Source organism: Akebia trifoliata, chromosome 8 (genome assembly GCF_017979445.1).
Source record: "Akebia trifoliata isolate Shusen 1 chromosome 8, ASM1797944v1, whole genome shotgun sequence".
Taxonomy (NCBI): Eukaryota; Viridiplantae; Streptophyta; class Magnoliopsida; order Ranunculales; family Lardizabalaceae; genus Akebia; species Akebia trifoliata.
In genome coordinates this window covers 4,237,433-4,257,367 of record NC_141382.1, presented here as the reverse complement: position 1 = coordinate 4,257,367, position 19,935 = coordinate 4,237,433, and the positions used below count along the sequence as shown (strand labels likewise).

At 35.3% G+C, this 19,935-nt stretch overlaps 1 protein-coding gene, 1 long non-coding RNA gene and 1 pseudogene across 2 annotated transcripts; all 3 read left to right on the top strand.

Moving 5' to 3' along the window:
- Nucleotides 1-1,345: 1,345 nt before the first annotated feature.
- On the top strand, nt 1,346-9,038 carry LOC147395582 (uncharacterized). The gene is made up of 9 exons (XR_015180876.1): nt 1,346-1,521; nt 2,148-2,190; nt 2,428-2,540; nt 4,812-4,919; nt 6,098-6,182; nt 6,428-7,270; nt 7,396-7,487; nt 7,610-7,824; nt 8,620-9,038. It is a non-coding gene; the product is annotated as an uncharacterized LOC147395582 (long non-coding RNA).
- Nucleotides 9,039-9,076: 38 nt separating this feature from the next.
- LOC147395581 (protein GIGANTEA pseudogene) lies at nt 9,077-10,163 on the top strand (annotated as a pseudogene).
- Nucleotides 10,164-15,543: 5,380 nt separating this feature from the next.
- On the top strand, nt 15,544-18,764 carry LOC147395580 (uncharacterized). The gene is made up of 2 exons (XM_086452042.1): nt 15,544-17,131; nt 18,293-18,764. Exons 1-2 carry the CDS (start codon nt 15,729-15,731, stop codon nt 18,546-18,548), a joined length of 1,659 nt encoding a protein of 552 aa, XP_086308168.1. The 5' UTR covers nt 15,544-15,728; the 3' UTR covers nt 18,549-18,764.
- The last annotated feature ends 1,171 nt before the right edge of the window (nt 18,765-19,935 follow it).

Here is a 19,935-nt window from a genome sequence, read left to right as displayed (position 1 = left end):
TTTTCGTGAGATGCTTTGGATCGGTTGAAAAATAAAGGGACCACTTGCGGGGTAGGGTAGACCAAGAGACACCTTAGATATTTTGTTTGCCAAATTTCCAAACTACCCTTAGTTTTGACTGGATTGACCCTAGCAAGAATCCTTATTAGCAAACATGGTTAGGGAGTATTCTATTAGTGGGTACATAGAGTTGGTGCAAGCGTAGTTTTAAAACTCATTGAGTTGACTCAGTCCGATTGGATTTTGAGTTGAACCCTAAAACTATAAAGAGCCAACTTTTCGAGTCAACCTGAAAAATTATCAAGTCCACTCATCCAATTGGCTGAAACAGTTTGATAATGCACCGAGTCAGGTAGAAACTCGATCAACTGAGTTGTCCAGTTATTCCTAATAGTTTTATGGAGAACAGAAGATAAATATATTTATTTATTTAAAAATATTACAAACTATTTTTAAAATGTTTATAAATTTTAATATATTTTAGTTTGACTCGTCCCAATTCACTGGAAAAATTTCAGATAAACTCAATGGTCATTCGAGGCAAGGCAAGACAAGTTTTCAGGTCCTAAAACAAGGAATGTAAGTGGCAATGCCCACAATAAAAATATATGATAATTGATAAAGTGCCTCTACTTTTTATTTTAGGAATAATAGAATTGATCTAATTATAAGAATTTTTAGATAAAGTAACAAAAAGTACATCATTATTAGTCCCCATAGAGAGATACAAAAAATCGTTATATAAGATGTAGGATCCAAAAATATTCCTTTTTTTTTTTTTAATTATTGATAAGCTGGGATTAGAGGGCCCCATCTTGATTACATGAGCTCAACGTGAATAATTGCAACCTAAATCTTCGATAATTATTCACATTAATTCCTAAGGTACGCATGATGCATCCTCAGTTACAAACAAATCCTCTCAAAAGGCCCTTAACTTCGCAGGAAAATCTGTCGCTCTATTAGATTCACGCAAGATGCTAGTTCTTGAATTTCTTTGATATCTTCCATGTACTTCCAAGAGGCTTCATTTCCTTCTCTTATACATCTAATTGCATACAGAGAGTCTGAAATCAGTGCCATCTGATTATAACCCTTCCTCCGAGCAAAAGTTAAAGCGGCCAACCTACCACTACGTCATAAGGCGCAAGAAGCAACACTAGTTTTGCGGACAAAACGACTGCTTCAAGCTGTCGTTTTAAGCGACTGATTCCAGCAGTCGCAAATCATTATTTTTCCGTGACTCAATGCGAGTCAACGCTACTCAACGCGGCTCAGTGCGCGTCAACACGACTCAGCTCCTCACTCTCACTGTTTCACACACAAACAAATTGTTCAACTGTGTCTCTCTCTCTCTCTCTGTCACTCGACTCTCTCTCTTTCGATGGATTTTGAATGACGAATCGAAATCAGTCGACTCTCTCTCTCGATTTTGAACGAAGTATTGAAATCAGTCGACTCTCTCTCTCGATTTGATTGTGAACAAAAATCTTCGATTCTTCGCTCATCTCTCACTTACAGGTCTCGGATTTTGACTCTTTCTCTCCATCTCGATTTGATTTAAAAAAAAAAACCTTCGATTCTTTGCTCGATATCTCACTCACAAATCTCGGATTTTGATTCTTTCTCTCCATCTCGATCGGATTTTGAAAAAAAATCGTCGATTCTTCACTCGATCTCTCACGTATAAATCTCGGATTTTGAAGAAAGATAACTAGGGTTTTGAATCTGTGGTCACACGCAATCAGATTTCGATTTGTGATTTTTAGGGTTGTTTCGATTTGGTTTGAACTCGATAAGAAAATTAAATTGATTTCGATTTGGTTTGAACTCAATTAATTCTGATCTTGATTTCGTTTGAACTCGATTTGGTCTGAACTGGAGAAGAAGATTAAAGTGATTTCCTTTTGGTTTGATTTCAATTTGGTCCGAACTGGAGAAGAAGATTAAAGTGATTTCGTGTTACGAGTTTTAGGGCTTTGTTCGATCTCCCCCTTTCTAATCATTTTAACTTACCTTCGATCTTTGGTTTATGATCAATATTATTGAGTGTAATCAACAATGATGATTGTTTGTCAGTTTTTTTTTTTTCAATTTCATTGGAGGGTTATTGGAGATTTAATCTTAATTATTGCTTGATTTTGCAGGGATTTAGGGTTCGAGTCTTCATGTACCCAAGCAATATCTGAGGTATTATTACCATTTTTTTTTGTATTTTTTAGTCTGTGGTTTACTCAGTGCGTGGCTGCAATTTTTGGTTTAATAATTGACACTTACGAATTTGCACTTGAACTGTTTTATTTATTTTATTTATATTTTTCAAGTGGAATTACAAATTTTCTGTCTTTGAGTTTTTCCACATCAATCATGGACAAGTGATGGGGTTAGAAATGATGGAAATATTATTGATTATCGATCTCTATCTAGTGGGAGGAACATGTGTGAATAGAAGCTGAGTGCCTTCTAAAGCTCTTCTAGCAGTGAGTTGTCGGATGCGTGAGCTTCAGAATGAGCATCACTTGAAGGCTTTTAGTTTACAGGTAACGGAGTAATCATGCCCTCCTTAATTTTCACACAAATCCAAAATTTAAGTACATGTGTTGAAAATCATGGCAAAATGAAGTTTTGGACCAAGTATTGCCCTTAATGGATCACCTTTTAATTGAGAAGATATGAAGGATAGTATTATTGCAAAATGTTGATTAGGTGATTAAATGTTAAAAATGAGTGGTCAATAGTTAAGTAGTAGACACCAACCTGACTGAATTGCTGTTTGTCTCTATTTGTTAATTGAGATATGTTAGGAAAATTGGGAAGAGCTTAGAAAGCATGGGCTGTATTTCTTTGAATTTTCAGATTTTGAGGGGAAGGTTGGTAGCGGGGGAAGGGGACGGACTGACCTTTTTCTACCATATTTATTGATATACATATTTCTTGTATTTCTTATATTTTGTTCTTAAAAAAGTTGGTTATTTTTGGTAGCTTTAAATATCAGCATTCTTACATCTATGTGGAAGTATGTTTCCTTGAGGGACAAAATGTTTCCTCATCAATTAAACTTATACTGGTCCAACAATTGTTGATTTTGTAGATGTTGTCTAAATTTACGCACGCAAGTATACGTATCGAAACAAGTAATAAAGTGATAAGAAAGTATCGTTCCCACGGAGACTAAATACCAATCTATTTTTAATTACCAATTTATCTCAATCTAATTTTATCCAAACAAAAGTAAAAATAGGATTTAAGACTAAACAAGAAAAGTAACGGAGAAAATGAATTTGTAAATTAAAATCAATGAGTGATGAAATCTAGGTTTATAATTTCCCCCAAACAATCCACTTAATTAGATTACCTTTCCTTCTATGATAAATTAATCCACTACAATTGTCACCCAAGAACACTAAATTCTCTACAAGCCTCTGTCGATGGTCATGTAAAACTAACTCCCTATATGTCTATGAGAATTAAATCAAGAAGAATTCATTAAGAATAAGCTCTCATAAGGGATGCACATGCAACTTGAGTATATGTCTATCTCAAATTAGCATATGTTACTCTATCTAGGTCATGAACACAAAATAACTCTGTCGATATTATTAAGGTTCACCGAATCAATTCAATCAATGGCCAATTAATTAAATCGCATTAAACATAGGATAGAATAAACAATCACATGTGGAATCAGAGAAGAAAGAAATAAAACTAATCAAATATCATGAATGGGTTCCATTATAACCCTAGAATAGAAATTAGTTCATCATTGAAAAGAAAACAAAATCACAAAAGTATTCAGCCATTCTTAGAGATTACAAATATCAAGAGAAGAGATAAAGTTTAGAAAGATAAAATTCAAAAGTCGAATCTCCAACTCTCGTCCTCCTTCTCGATCTTGTGCCTCCAAGAAAAACCCCAAAACTTCTGTCCTCAAATAAGGGTTAAACTTTCCTATTTATAGGTATGGAGTCATTAGGGTTTAAGAGTCCCAAAATCCGTCTCTAATTCGATCACCATAAATTAACGTGTAAAGCTGGAAACGTAAGCAGGCCATGGCCTCCCAGTATATCATGCCGCGGCTTGTACTTTTATATTTCTGTTATGCCATTCTTGAATTCCTGCCGCGGCCTCGTTTTCTATCAAGCTGCGGCTTGAAGACTTCTTAGCTTGTATGCTTAGCTTCCTTCTTCCGAGAGTGAACCAATTTGGAGTCAGAATTTCTCCTAAACGTATGCAAACATCCCAATGTTCCATATTGTTCATAATCTGTAAAATAAGCATAAAAATCAAATAAAAACATATAAACATATAAAAAGTATAAAACTAACTAAACTTAAATAAAAACAACTAAAAGACTCTAAAATTAACAAAATATTATATTTAAAAGTGGTTAATTCGTAGGTATAAAACCTACTCATCAGTAGCCTTTGGCTTCTCTTTTTTTTTTTCATTACCATTCAATTGGAGTTTAAAATCATATTGGATTTAATGTTCAGGATGGGCTTGAACACACTTGAACCAATAGAGTTGGATGTTGGCTTTTATGGTTTAGGAAGTGATTAAAGTAATTTTCTTCTCAAATTGGTGATGTTTTGAAACCTGTTAATTGGTAAAAGACAAGCATGTGTATCTAGATTAAGGAACAAAGATGAAAAAGAACAACATAGGACTCACTTTGCTCAAGTAAAGCCTATGTTGGGCCATCTAGATTAAGGAACCTTGAGTATAAGTAATTGAGTTTCTATTTTATTGCTAGAACTTCCACTCACTGCTAAATGTTTTGGGGCTCACACCATTGAACTATTATGATTCAGATACCATTTACTTACAAGCACGAGGATCTACTACAATTTGGCAATCCTTATCTCCTTTGGCATTTGTGAATTTCGATCAAGTTGTCATTTCTCTAATGTTTTTAGCAAGTAAGTTTGAATCCTACTTAATACTTTTTTTCTGTAGATCATTTTTCTCTCCTCACAAATTAGTCTTATTGTCGAATTTGGACGAATTTCACTGGCCAGGTTATCCTTGCAACTCTCCTTTTGCTATTGCTTCTATTTTTTTTGAGTGGGATGGAATCCTTCCTTTGCTTATATTTGTTGTGTGGTTTGATGTAGTGAATTTGATATTGCCGTTGTAGTCACAGTCAGAAGAATCTTCCAATTGTTTGTTGGCTCTCAGCTTTTGCATTGCCGTCATAGATAACGATTCATTTGCACCAATCAATAATACCCTTGCAGGATCCATTGTGAGTACATGATGGTTATATATTACATATCAAAGAGAATATTACAGCATCTTCTCTTTCTGCTATCAACATTGAAATAACCTTAATATTCTCAAAGTAAATTGATTTGATTGAATATCACTCTAGTCTTCAATACAACATGTTTATCTATAAGTTCTGATAGGTTCCAAGAACAAAGTTTCTCTGCTTTTCATCATTGGAACATAATCATATGAGGCAGAAAAACACTTGGATGAGAACAACGACCATCAAACCTCATATAAAATAGACTACATGATTTTTGGGGGAGTGGAATCCACACATGGTTACATGATGACATTTCAGGTTGCTGGGCCACCGAAATGGTTGAGTTGTGTGGGGGTGTGCATAGTATGTTAATTCACTTCTGATCCAGCTCACTCTGCTGCCAGAGATGTAATTTTGTCATATATTTTTTGGTTGTTTTTCTTAATGTGTCCTCACTAAAACTTATATAGTTAAAATAGAAGGTAACATGCCAGTGTCATCATAAGCACACTACGTCATATTGCATTTTCAGCGACTGTGCAACAACTCGTAAGTTGCAAATATCTATTCAGCATGGATAGGCTCATATATAACAAGTCTATTTTCTTTTTTCTTTCAATTACATAATTAGTGTCTTTCATAGTTAAGTAATCAACAGAATGTTGTATATGAGCCTATCCATTTTGAAGTCTAGTGAGCCAATTTAAGATGGATTTTGTACAAAGAGAACATAATGAGATATAAAATTGGAGACCTACATATAGAAGTGTCTTATAAACCATTTAAGCAAACTGCATTTCAGGTACCATATGTTTCTCAATTTACTCTCTTATTTAACTGTATTAGAGTTGATGGTCTGGGAAAGGGACTACTGCCATTCCAGACAAAGGTGTACATGGACCTCTCATATCAGCTATAACAGTGACACCAAGTATGTTCATCTAGATATTTTGCTTCTATCCTTTCTATTGCCTTGTGGTGATACTTGAGCCAAACATTTTTGATGTTTTGAGTAGTGTGTTGTAATCTTTAATTGGGTTGTCATAAATAATTTAAGAATTTGGGGTGTAGTAAGTAAAAGTTGGGATGTTAATAGAAGCTCTCTTAAAAAATATTTAGGTAGACTCCTTAATTTTCTTATAAGAGTCGTGATAATCTGACACTTTTTTTCATCAGGGTTGAAGATAGATAGTTTCCGCTGATTCATCCACTCCATACAAAAGAGCTTCTTGTCCAACACAACATGTGCAGTGACCATGACACATCCATTCTTCATCTCGAACCAGGAGTGGTCCGCGGGGTTGTATACATCCACAAACCTTGAGTTTCCGATTGTGAAGCTCGACCGTCCTCCCATGGCATAGAGTTTGCCCTCGAATCCGCAGGCAAAGCAGCCCCACCTAGGCCTCCAAAGAGGCTTTGATCCTTTTGGATGCATAGGTAGTTGTTTGTGGTTGGTAAGTAATAAATGGTTGCTTTGCTTACGCACAATGAATACAAAGGCTTAAGTTAGGCTTGTAATCGTGGGTCTCATGATAGCTAAATACCATTGCTTCCTCCTGAGCAACATTTCAGAAACAATCCAATGGTTTTTGATTCATTTTTTTGAACTTCATATGGAATCTCAACAGAATCTAAACCTTAGAATTGTTTGGTGAAATGGAAGCAAATGCATAAGCACTCGGGCTCCAACCAACCTTGGCTGGTTGAAGTGAACCCACCCTTGGATCAACTCTCAACCCAAGCACAATTCAACTTGAGCTTGAGCTTCTAAATCAGGGATGAGTTTAGGTTTGAGTTGTAAGTAACTTTGGACTTCTTACTTACCAACTAGAATGTGAGGGATATTGTTTTAGTTCTCAATTCTTATTTGCTTATTTTCTGTTCATGTGGTCATCCTGTATCATTTGGGTGTGTGCAGGCCAAAGAAATGCTGAAGAAGTTGAGGGTTAAGGAGATTCACAACAATATGGAATTTAAGATCATAGGACTCAGCGAGTAGCTTTGCAATAAGCAATTGTATTGCTTATTTTTATTACTGTTTCTTTCGCTGTCCTTAGCATTCTTAATCTATGATAAGTGATGATGGCAACTACTAGTTTTATTTATCGTCTAGACTGATTCGCATATGGTCTTTTTCCTAGGGCCCAGCTAACTGGAGAATGTTGTATGGTATGGACATCAATTTAGACAATGGTCTTGTGCTTGTTGCTAATAGCTTTGGATTTCTCTACTTGTGAGTAATCTTTTTTTGTGGTTTACTTGGCACTTTATTTTATTATTATAGCACAGTTATTATTACAAAATACAAGTATTTATACTAAATTGGGTTCTATTATTCTCCTATGCTTTTTGCAGGGTGGATATGCGCTCGAACAACAAAACTTGTGGGGCATCACTGCAATCTTCTTCAGCCAGAACTTCTTCTAAGTTGTGGGAATGATCGCTTTGTAGGCTTCTCAAGCTAATTGTCCATATGAATCATGGTCCAATTCATCAACAATTGGGGACTTTGTGGATTCTCGAGCCTCAGGAATTCACAAGGAGATGATGCTCTTAATCTCTGTTTCTAGGTGATATTTTTTTTCCCTACTCCCACCTCTTACTTTTGACTGTACAAAGCTTATATAGATTAAATGGAAGACTTGTTCTAAGGATGGTAACAGCCAATGCCAGTACACTTTCCACATTCAAAAAGTGTTTGTGAATGTATTAATATGTGAGCTCCACATTAGTAACTATGTTGGCTTCTGTATCGCTATAAGTCATGTACCTACCGATGTCTCTGTGAATTGTTTTCAAAAAGTGTTTGCGATGGGACTATTAGCGACGACTACCGACGGAAAACAGTGGAACATAAACCTGAGTCACATTATGAAATTAGATGGAAAACAGTGGTATAACAAAAATTAAGACAAAAGCATAGATATCATAATACCAATTAGTCTATTGGGTGCTTCAATCACGTTTTCAGACTAGAAGAAACACATGCACATACAGTTGATCTATATGCTCCCCAACCTTCTAGAATGCAATAGTTCTGCTCACAATATCACTGATCTCATTCATTCCCCCCGCCATATATATATATATAATGCAGCAGTTCTGCTCACAATATCACTGATCTCATTCATTCCCCCCGCCATATATATATATATATATATTTGGGATGGGTAAGCTGGACTTGAACCCACGACCTCAAAGTTGCTTTGCAATGTGGCAAACCAACTGAGCTATGGGTCTAAGCCCTTCCCCACACCATATATACTTGTAAACTGTTGACTTTGTAGCTTCGTGTGCTTAAAATAATATAGTTCACATGTTCTTCCAATTGATTTATTGCTTGTATTGGTAACAACATGTAATAGAGCATGACAAGCCACACGAACGCTCTTCCATAACCAAGAAATTAACTGGGCAGATAGTTCAAATGAGCCAGCAGAAGTTTGCTTCTAATGTTGTGGAGAAGTGCTTAGCTTTTGGTGGTCCTGCAGAACGTCAGATCTTGGTGAATGAGATGCTTGGCTCCACTAATGAAAATGAGCCTCTACAGGTTTGCCAATTCTGCAAGATTTATATCAGTAGATGTGGTTGGAAAGCATATCCTAGAATGGATCATCGGAAGAATAAAACACACAAGCATTGCAACTCTCTCAGAATGGATCATCGGAGGAGACAGAGATGGCCGTGGACATAACTGCTTTGGCTGATACCAATGAGGACCCGAGTATGGAGATTGAGGATGGAAGAGATGATGAGGAGATGGAGGTGGAGGATGGTGATGCAGGAGGGGATAGGTCTGATTTCAAGTTTAAGATCTTGGGTGTGTTGAAGCAAGGAGACTTTGAGGATAAGAGATCTTCTAAGCACACTCAAGTGGATTAATAGAGAATTTGTACTATTTGGGAAGCTGCTTATGGCCTGATTCCTTTAACTTCCTCAGCCGTTGATATTCCTGAAATCATAGTTGCAACCCCATTACGACCTTCCTGTTTTATCATGGAACCTGTATTTACCACTCCTGGAATCACATGCGTCTATGGCTCTTGCTTCTCGCTTGCTGTTTGTGGTGTTAACCGTGTGTGTCAGTCACAAAGCTCGACCCAATGGAAGCAAGAGAACAAGAAGTGGTGATATATGTTCTACTAATGATGCTACCGAGGACTTGCAATCAAGAAATGGAATACAAAAGGATGCAAAAGCAATAAAAGTAAGAAAACAAGGGCCCGTGGCAGCATTTGATTCTTATATTCTGGCTTCTGTGTGTGCTTTGGCTTGTGAATTTCAGATGTTCCCATTGATTTCTAAAGATGTACCTAGCATGGCCAAGCTTGCAAAACTTAATGGTTCTTCAAATGGGTTACAAAATGGTTTGTGTGCTGCCATACAATATGCTCAAAGGATATTAGGAATCTTAGAAGCACTATTTTCACTAAAGCCATCTACCATTGGCACTTCATGGAGTTATAGTTCAAATGAGATAGTCGCTGCAGCTATGGTTACTGCTCATGTTTCCGAACTATTTGGACGATCGAAGGCGTGCACGCGTGCTATCTCTGTATTTATGCAGTGTAAGTGGGCTAATGAAATTTATACAAGGGTGTCCTCATTGTATAACCTCATTGACATTCATGAAGGATACAAGGGTGTCCTCATTGGAAAAGGATGCATCAGATTTGGCTAATTTCCTTATAAGGGACAGACATATTGGATTTAATTGTAGTGCCCAAGTTCTTCTAAAGTCTGTACTCGCCGATAAACAAGAGTTATGTCTCTCTGTTGTTTCCTTGCTGTGGCACAAGTTGGTTGCAGCCCCGGAAACAATCAGTCAGTCTTCGACAAGCCCTTCGATCTACTTTGGTAAGTTTTATCCATGATCTAAAATATTGCTTCCACATTTTTTGTCAAATCCAATTCGAAAATGCATCAGGATCGGCCTCTTTGGCCAATGGCCCCTCTATTGTGTTTGTTTAAGTGGTTTAGTTACCTTGGTCATTCCCTTTCTTGCTCCCTCAAAATGGTTCAAGGTGGTTCAGTTTCCTTGGCTTAACCCTCTCATCTATATGTTACATCTAAGTGGTTCAGTTACCATGGCCAACCCTACACCGTGGTACATCTTAGTGGTTTGGCCTCCTCATGACAGCCAACCCCTCATTTTCCAATCCTTAGGTGGGTCGGCCTCCCCATAGAGATGTAAAGTGATTTGATCGAGTTTTTTCATTAGCAATAACTATTATCGTTGCATCTACTTCTCCTACTCCTACTCCTACTCATTAGCTTATGCTGTTGTTTCTTCTCTTTCTTAGTAGTTGATGCTATTGTTTATTTTCCTTTTATTTCTTCTCATGCTCTTGTTGTAGCTAATATTATTGTTATTTATCCTTCTCTTACTCTTGCTCAATAGCTAATACTACTACTACTATTATTAATCCTCTCCCTCCTACTTTTTTGAATTACTTTAAGAAGATTGATACATTAACGAAATTGTGTAAAGCTACCTCAGCAACAACATAGCAAAGTATTATAACTAGTCGCCATAAAATTAATCAAGTAGCAAAAGTCATTACAACATGCTCTATTGTCAAAGTAAAAAATGTATTGTATCCAACAGAGTTGCAGACACATAAATCAACCAAGTCAATTCGAGGAACTGAACAGTCACCAAGATGAAACAATTACATATTTAAGGTTACTCTTATGTATGTTACAAGAATCATGAGGATGGGATCTTCATTATCATAAATGGTAGACAACATAAGTGAGTAATTACAATTAAATTTATTATCCTCATTAAAGAGTTTACTGTATAAAATAAGGAGGTTTCTTCCATTGAAACCACAAGGCACACAATTCTAGCGCTCATATTTCTTCCTGTTTTGCAGTTTTAATCAGTTATTAGCTTGAACGTCGAAGGCTCTTTAGACGACATCACACCAATGTCTTTTCAGGTCAAGGCAAATGAAGAAAGCGATCTAGAAAAGAAAGATTCACCAGAAAAGATGACAAAAAATTCAGTGAATCATTAGAGAAGAAAACAGGAGAGCCACTTTAATTATAGTGCGGATCTTGAGAAGTGGAAGATTCGAAAAATTCCTCCAATAAGAGTACAAAAAAATTCTATATTTTGTAAAAATACATTATAATTGTTCTCTCTCAAAAAAAATATTTGCTTGAATTTTTGAAATAGTAGTATTTTTTTCAGAACAACTTATAGATTAGAAGTCAAAATAATTTTTTTAGAGTTAAGAGATTAGAATGGATATCTATGGTTGGTTTCTAAATTTAGACATTAAGAGCAATTTGGCTTCTTTTAGTCTGAAAAGTTAAAATTATATTATTATTGCAAATTACAAGATTATTCTCCAGAATAATAATGTCATATATGTTGGGGTTCAAAAAGAATGTGTTGTACCAAAGTGGGCGGGCATTCTATGGAAATTACTGGACCAATTGCCAAGTTTTTTAAACAGTTAGCAAAATGGCCACATAGCCATTTTGGAATTTATTTTATTTTATCAAAATGGGTATGTTCTATACGGAAATCAAACTTAATTTATCCTTATACCCTTTTTAGAAATTCATACGAATGAATTGTCTTTTTTCCAAATATATATTCAGCAAAATTTATTTTTATCCTTCAACCTGAAATAAACCCTAAATATAGTTCTGGCTTTTTTATAATAATTTTGTATCAATGGTCTTTTATTTGACGTTCACACGAAGGATACAAATGTAAAATCGTATATGTGACTGTGTCGCAGCCAAAAATGGGCATGCCTCTTACGACAAATGTTTTAAAAGCACAGCTGCGCCAGCAATTTTGGTCTAATACATCACTGCTTTTGCTCCTTTACCAGTATAGAAAAAGAAATTCTAATACATATAGTACAGATATGGTTCTAACGATTGGTATGTGTGTGACAAAGAGAAAAACCATATCTACTGCAATTTCTAGCAGCTACACAGTGATGAAGAATAAGATATTTGTGAGAGAGAGAGAGAGAGAGAGATGGATGAGTAGATAAGGATATGGTCGTGGCAGTGGCGTGTACAAGTCAATGTGAAGGGGCCCTAACGATGTCTTCTTCTTTTGGATATTATCTTAAGAATTGAGTAACAAACAAAGGAGTGCAGACGAATGGACCATCTCGAATAGCCCAATCAGTAAAAAGTTGTGTGAAAGAGAGTTCATTCGAGGGATCATTCCATGGTGGTTGTAACTATCAAGATAAAAATAGCATGTCATGCAAATGTTATGTTCTACAATTATTGTGCGTATCTCGTGAAAGGCCAATCTGGTTTGATTAAGATTCTAAACTGGTGAAACAAATCCATTGACACCAATCAATGGGTGCTATGTGATTCAAAAAGAACGGTGTATTAGGAAGGAAAATTCTTTGCGAAATTTCAATGAAATAGAGAAAATATTTCTCTAGATTATGATTGTGATGGAATGCCAAATATAAAACTCAAAGGTGATTGAGGCGTATCTTTCTTGGTTTTGGTGAATATTAGGTATAGGGTTAGGATTGGGGAAAAACTATTAGTTACAATTATCTTTTACATCGCTGGTATGCCATCCATTTTACAGGATCCAATGATGTTGTAGAAAGCATTGAAAAAATGGACAACATCTCGATGGTGGTGTAAAACATGTCGCTGCAATCATTTAAAAATTAGGGTGAGTCAGAATATCACGTCTCTTTTAAAAAATTATCAGAAATCAAGATAATTAAGATGAGTCATCTTGATATCGTTCGTGGGAGAATGAGACATCATCACTGAAATCTTCTTTTTCATCATCTTCGTTATTCTTGTTTAGAGAATTAAAAGAAAGAAAAAACTACGTGTTTGAGATAGCCATATGGTCATTTCGATAACAAACATATACAAGATGAGATATGATACCAAGATGTAAACCTCCCTAATTTAGTTTAGTAGGTTCGATTAAATTTATTTAAAAAATCAAAATTTTTGAAAAAGTCAGTGTCACTCCCCGGCCCCAGCCCCTCCCCCAGCCAAAATTTGCAATATTAGGGGATACCCCTTGCAAAATGCAAGATGTGGTCAACATTGCTGATTGGCAGTGAAATTTTGATTTTATTCAACATACACATAAATTAATTATGCCTATTTTTTAAAGGCTATTGATAAATTCACACGATAAATCGATGTGGTAAATAGTATGTGGTTGATGTGACATTGGCAAGGATCGTAAATCTTTTTCTGTGTGTATCCCCAAGAAAAAGATCTATAGTTCTTTACCCTTGTTATGTCAACCACGTACTATTTACCACATCAATTTATCATGTCTCTTTAAAAAAAAAAAACAGAACTGAAAAAGAAATCAAGGAAAAACTAAATAGTCCAAGTAAATGATGATAAGCACCTTCGATCAAATCAAGATATCTTTTTCATCGGGCTTAGACTCATAACCCAGTTTCTTTCACACATTGCAACTTCAAGGTCATGGGTTCAAGTTAAACGTACCCATCAAAAGAAAAATAAAGTCACTTTATATCCAAGTTCATGATATAGTACTTTTTTCATTCATCAGGTTGAAAAGAATAAAGTAGTTTTCATTCTTACTTATTTTGTTACGAAGCACCTCATTTGTTTGTCCCGCAGCCCTCAGTCTATCCATTCTTCTTCACATTTTAATCATTAATGAACCATATTGAAACCTTAAGGTGTGCAAAGCTTAAAGAGCTCTTCAAATGTAGCCGAATCAGAAGCGTTATGAGCTCTAAATCTGCCTTTGCGTCATAGTTGTTTGAGGAAAGTTATACATTTTAAATGGAGGAGCCCTCCCCATGGATGGGTTGAAACTATGCATCGAGGGGGCCTCTAAGAGCAAGAGCAGCCCAGGTATTGCTAGGGGTAGTAGGGGTCGGGGGCCCCAATTTTTTAATTTTTTTTTCTTATATTACATTTATCTTTATTAATATAAAGATTATTGACCATCAGTTTTCTTTTAATTATAAATAAATAATTTTAAAGTGAATCATTAAAGTTCTCAATGTGGTACAACTAAGGGTGTCAATTGTGACTGTTTTGATTGATGAACCACTCCAGCCTACCCCAAAAAGTCAAGATTTGGTCTTTGATATTGAACCACCAATTGACTTTCGCACTACTTCATTGTAAAAAAGTAAAAAAGTAAAAAAATAAAATTGTTATTCGGTTTATAGTCATCAGGAATTAATAGCAAATTGCAGGTGGCGATCTTTCAAAGAAAGAGATCTTTGGTTTCACGGGTGTAGCATTTATTGGTAGTCAATGTTAACACGTGGCAGTTATAGATCTAACAGTCCGTGATGTTAGCTTCTTGAACAAAAAAAGTCAGCAAAAGCCCTGTCATACCGGAGAAACATCCGGATCCATAAAACAACTGAATGACCCGTATTCGAAACCGTATTCTTTGTAATCTAATAAATTTAGACAGAGGCGTATAGTATATAGACTATATAGACGTATACTTGACTCTTGCAATATTATTTCAATCATAATTAATTTTTAAGATCCGACTCCAAGTCCAAGGTCCAACGAGTCGTGTTGAGTCAAAACTCACAATATGATTGGGACGAGTCAAATAATTTTAATAGTTTTAGAAAATAAAAAATATTCTTTTTTGTTCTCTATCATATATATAATCGATAACTCCACTAGGTTTTTGGCTTGACTACGTTCATTTTCAAGCTGATTCAATAGAGTTGACAAGATTTTTCTTTTGCTCACTCGGCAAATTGAAAAATTCGAGTAGCAATGATTTAACTAAATCGATTTGAATCGAATGAGCTTTGAGTTGACTCAAAGTTTTAAAACTATGAATCTAAATTTTGCTTATTTTTTAATAATCATCCAAACCATTAGGATATTCAATGTGTGTCATCCCTCACATTGACTCATTCAAGAAACAACACCAATATGACTTATTTGATATTTCTAGAGCATCGATTGACTGAATTGTGCTTTTGTTTTTTTAATTATTATGTCTTTTATAATCTAAATATTAACTATATATCTAAATAATCGATCAGAAAAAAATATATCTAAATAAAATCTGATCTAGCTATATAAATGCATCTTCCAATCCACCTTATTTTATAATAAAATATTATAATTATTTGCTTATATATATAATCATACAATTGTAGATAGAGTTATATAATTTATCTCATGTGAGATGTGATGACTCAAGAGCCAACTCGGTATCCAGGCAAGACGAGACAAAATACCGAGTCTTAAAACCATAATTCTAATTCTTTCTATTGTCTAACTTGCAATTTGAAGAAGAGAAAAAACTAAAAAGCTCTCTTCCACAAACTTTTTCGTGACTTGGATTTCTCTTTTTCTTATTAATCTCTGTGTGGAACTTTGTATAAGCTCCATATCTGAGTTCTTTCTCATCTTCTTTGATAATTTCTTGTTCTTCGTTTTTCTTTCTTTTATCGACTTTGATTTCCATTACAAAGCGATGGGAATTAAGGTTGCTGCGACCTGTTTGAATTGGTCGCAGTCCGTTGTTCCTCATTCTCTCTATAATTCTCACCCATCAATGTCTTTGATTTATTCTCCTTCATCGAAGAAACAAAATTGGAACAATCGAGTTCTTGTTTGCCAATTCGTTAACCAGCCCAATCGATTATCTCTTTTTCGAATGACACTATTTAGGTCTCATTCTTCCGACAATGTGAAATCAAGAGACAAAACCCTAAAGAGAGCTTGTAACCCCAGCTTAGATCGATTCTCGGATGAGGAATTCTCTAAAGAAATTCAAGAATTGGCTCTAAGTTTTCAACTTTCGTGTGACGATTATCATAACAACTTAACAAATGAAGATTCTAAATTCAAGGAAGAATTCTTGAAGAATAAAATGGATTCTACGGAACCTCCATGGCTTAAAATTTGTCCGGATCTGCCAATTTGGCCAGAAAGAGATAGATTTATTCATGCAAGTATCGAGCGAAAAGCGAACAAAGTCGATTTACCTCTCTCCCTTAGAATCATAAAGAAAAAGAAACAATTGGAAAAAGGTTTTAGAGTAGTAGGGGAATCTACTTATTGTTCTATGAAGAAGGCTTTCTCTTCAATGGTGTTCATAATTAGAGAGATTCATAGCTACACTTTACAAATGAGAGAGGTCCTCTTCTTCCAAGATCTACAATCGATTCTTTCTCGAGTCGAACGAGAGATTGAAGCTTCTTTTGTGTGGTTATTTCAACAGGTTTTCTCACACACACCATCTCTAATGGTGTATGTAATGATCCTTCTCGCGAATTTCACCGTTCATTCGATGTCCCACAACATTGCAATTGCAGCCTCACCGCCACCTCCGCCCCTAAGTTCTCACATATCAACCAATTCTCATAGTCAAAATCACAAGTGGTCGAAGAATTCTTTAGTAAGTAAGACTTCTTTTGTATCTTTCAATATTGGAGGAAACAATGGTAGAGGAGGGAAAGTTAGGCCAATTGCTAACGGAGCCGATAGTGGTGGGGACGGATGGTTTGATGGGTCGTTATCATTATCAACTAACCACCATCACACATTTCTTGCGGATGAGATATCTCAATTATCATCGTTTGGGAACCGAACAAGCAAAGAAACGATTTTGGGTTCTGAGGAGGTGAAGTTGTGGGATTCAATAATGGAAGAAGCATCAAGAATGCAAACTTTGTTGAAGGATGAAGTTCTTGATCATGAGACCATGAAACGATTTGTATCACCTGTGAGGGTGGAGATAGAACCAGAGAATTATGTCGATTACATGAGGACAGATCTTATGTATCAGCTTGCAGTGTCTCAAGAGCCTCAGAATTGTCTTCTCCTCTCCAATTATGCTCAGTTCATCTACTTGGTTTTCCACGATCACGACAGGTAAATTTTCATTTCCTTCTTTACTAATCAAGTCAGCTCGGATCATTTTGGATGCATTTTAATGCCATCATCTTCAACCTTAAGCCATAAACCCTTGATTAGCTCTTGAATATCTAGGATAAATTAATTTTAAATAGAATTACAAAAACAGATATAAACCTTAATGAATTTTTGTAGTGGGATAGTTTTACATTATTTATGTAAAATAATAAATTAAATATAGGGATGTTAATTTGTATTTATCTTTATACCCTCACACAAAATAAATTAAAAGTTAAAAATGTACCATACTTAGTTGAAATTATCAAATTACATGTATGTTAAGCTTCAAAAATTTCCACTATTTCATTACATAATTACAAGATGCCATTGCAAATAATCACATTTTTGTAGTTTAATAATGGTCATTTACTTTGGGTAAATCAAAGGCAAGTAAATTTACATTAATTAAATACAACCTATATGGTTATTTTGGTACAAAAAACAAGGGTGTTTGGCCAGATGTTGAAGATGATAATGTTTAGATCATTTTCTATTAGTTTTCCAAACTAGAAAAAGTCAAGGGGTACGCCTTCAATTTCAATCCTTCAAGTTATCTCAAATATTTATCAAAAGTATTCACTTTATGTCTAAATCATTCTACTCAAATATTACATTTTGATTTGGATTAGAAAAATTGGGGAACTATCATATGTTAAGAGAAACTAAGACTTGAAATTTCGAAAGTGGTAGACTATTCATTTTAATTCTGAAAAGGTAAATTATCATTTCCATAATTATAATATTTTTCATAAGTGGAGAATTTTTTTTACTATTTTATACAATTGATTTTTTTTTTTAATTATTTACAAAAATTGATTATTTTTTTTTTAATTATTTACAATTGATTTCCCAAAATAGTCTACTGTTTTGGCAAATTTTCAATTTGTAGAGCATGTTTCAGTAAATCAGTCTTACAAAAATTTCTCACATAATCAGCAAAAAGAAATTGTCTGAAAAAATAAGAAAGGATACACAATTGCAGGACCCAAAAGGAGATTATGATATCAGCTACAGAAAAATTATTATGTAGAACTAACAATCCAAGATCAGAATCTAATACTCCCAACCAAACGCCTCCTTTTCTCTCTATAAAATTAATGGATTTCAAATGGATAACAGAGCGGAGTTGTACTTCAATAAAGCGATTCAGGTTGAACCACTAGATGCTGAAATACTGAGCCGTTACGCAAGTTTTTTGTGGGTAGCAAAGAAGGATATAGGAGCAGCGGAACAGACATACTTGGAAGCCATGGCAGCTGACCCGGGTAACACTTTCCATGCAGCCAATTACGCCAATTTTCTGTGGAACACAGGAGGTGATGACACGTGTTACACACTTGAAACCACCACCAACAACAGCACGAACGAGGTTTGATTAATGGATACAGACACAGTGCATACCCATTAGAAGACTCATTCCTTCCTTCTTCTTCTCCTTCTCCTTTCCTTCTAATAATACTTGGAATAAAATGTAAAGAAAGAACAAAAATTAACGAATTTACAATTATTGAAATTAGGAAGAAAACTTGGTGTTCATGTGGGAGTTTTTTTTTAATGACTTTTTGAGCCTCAAATCACATTGGTGGCCGAGGCACTATGTCAAACAATGGCTCAAATGTGAAAATATTTTAATTGGAAGTTGTCTAACTAACAAATGGGCTCAGATGCCAAGTATTTAAGGAAGTTGATATTCCTAGGCATAAGTAACTTGGGAATCTCAAAGAAATATATTATTCACATCTCAGCCATTTGTTGGAATATAGTTGAACGGCAAAATGGCACTATTCATTTCAGGAAAATGCTGGAGTGACACTTAAATTGACATTGTTTCACACATTGCTGATGTAGATGTGTATGCAGAAATCATAGATGCTTTTCATCAAGGTACGAGGTGAAAAGCATCTATGGTTATGTCTACACCTCTACATCATCTATGTGGAACGATGTCAATTTTAATGTCATTCCAGCACGACTCTTCATTTTACGTATTCGTTCAGAATTAAAATGAGCAATACTGTGCTGCTTTTCAATTTTCAGTGCATGTTTTGGTAAGATTACTCAAAATAAAAACCATCAATTTGAACCCCCACGCACTTATAACCTCCTTGATTTTTTGTTCTAGCTTAGGATGGCAATAAATAGAATTAACATTTGTTGTTTAACCAAAAAAAAAAAGTACTAAGCTAATGAATCAATGGCAAGATTTCATGTGTGTTGGAAAATTTGGAGTTATGGACTAGGCGCATAAACCAACCAACAATTCCAAAAGTCCAATCTATTGGAGAGAGAGAGAGAGAGAGAGGGTCACAAGACTTAATTGGGGTAAGACAAACCCGAGAGTGGAGGAAAATGTACACTCAACACTCACCCACTCACCCATTAAGGGTGGTAAAAATCAAACCTATGACCTATATGAATGTAGTGCTCTAAAATCATGTTAATCAACTAACTACTCCAAAAGACCGACCTGTTGGAAAGGGGGAGAACTAGAGGATCAATCGTGGGATTTAACGGGGGTATGACACACACAAGAGAGGAGGAAAATCAAAAAGGCGAAGAGAAAAGTGCTTGAGAAAATGCTTAGTGTGTACGGGGAGTTATGTGTGCGCCATTCAAAGAACTTGCCAATTGGTTTTGAGTTGGACCCCCAAATTTATCATGGTATCAGAGCGGGTCTTTCTCTCCTCCATATCACTCAATTCATATCTCCACATGCTTCGACCTAGTTCGGCCTACACATGCGGGAGGGTGTTGAGTTTAGC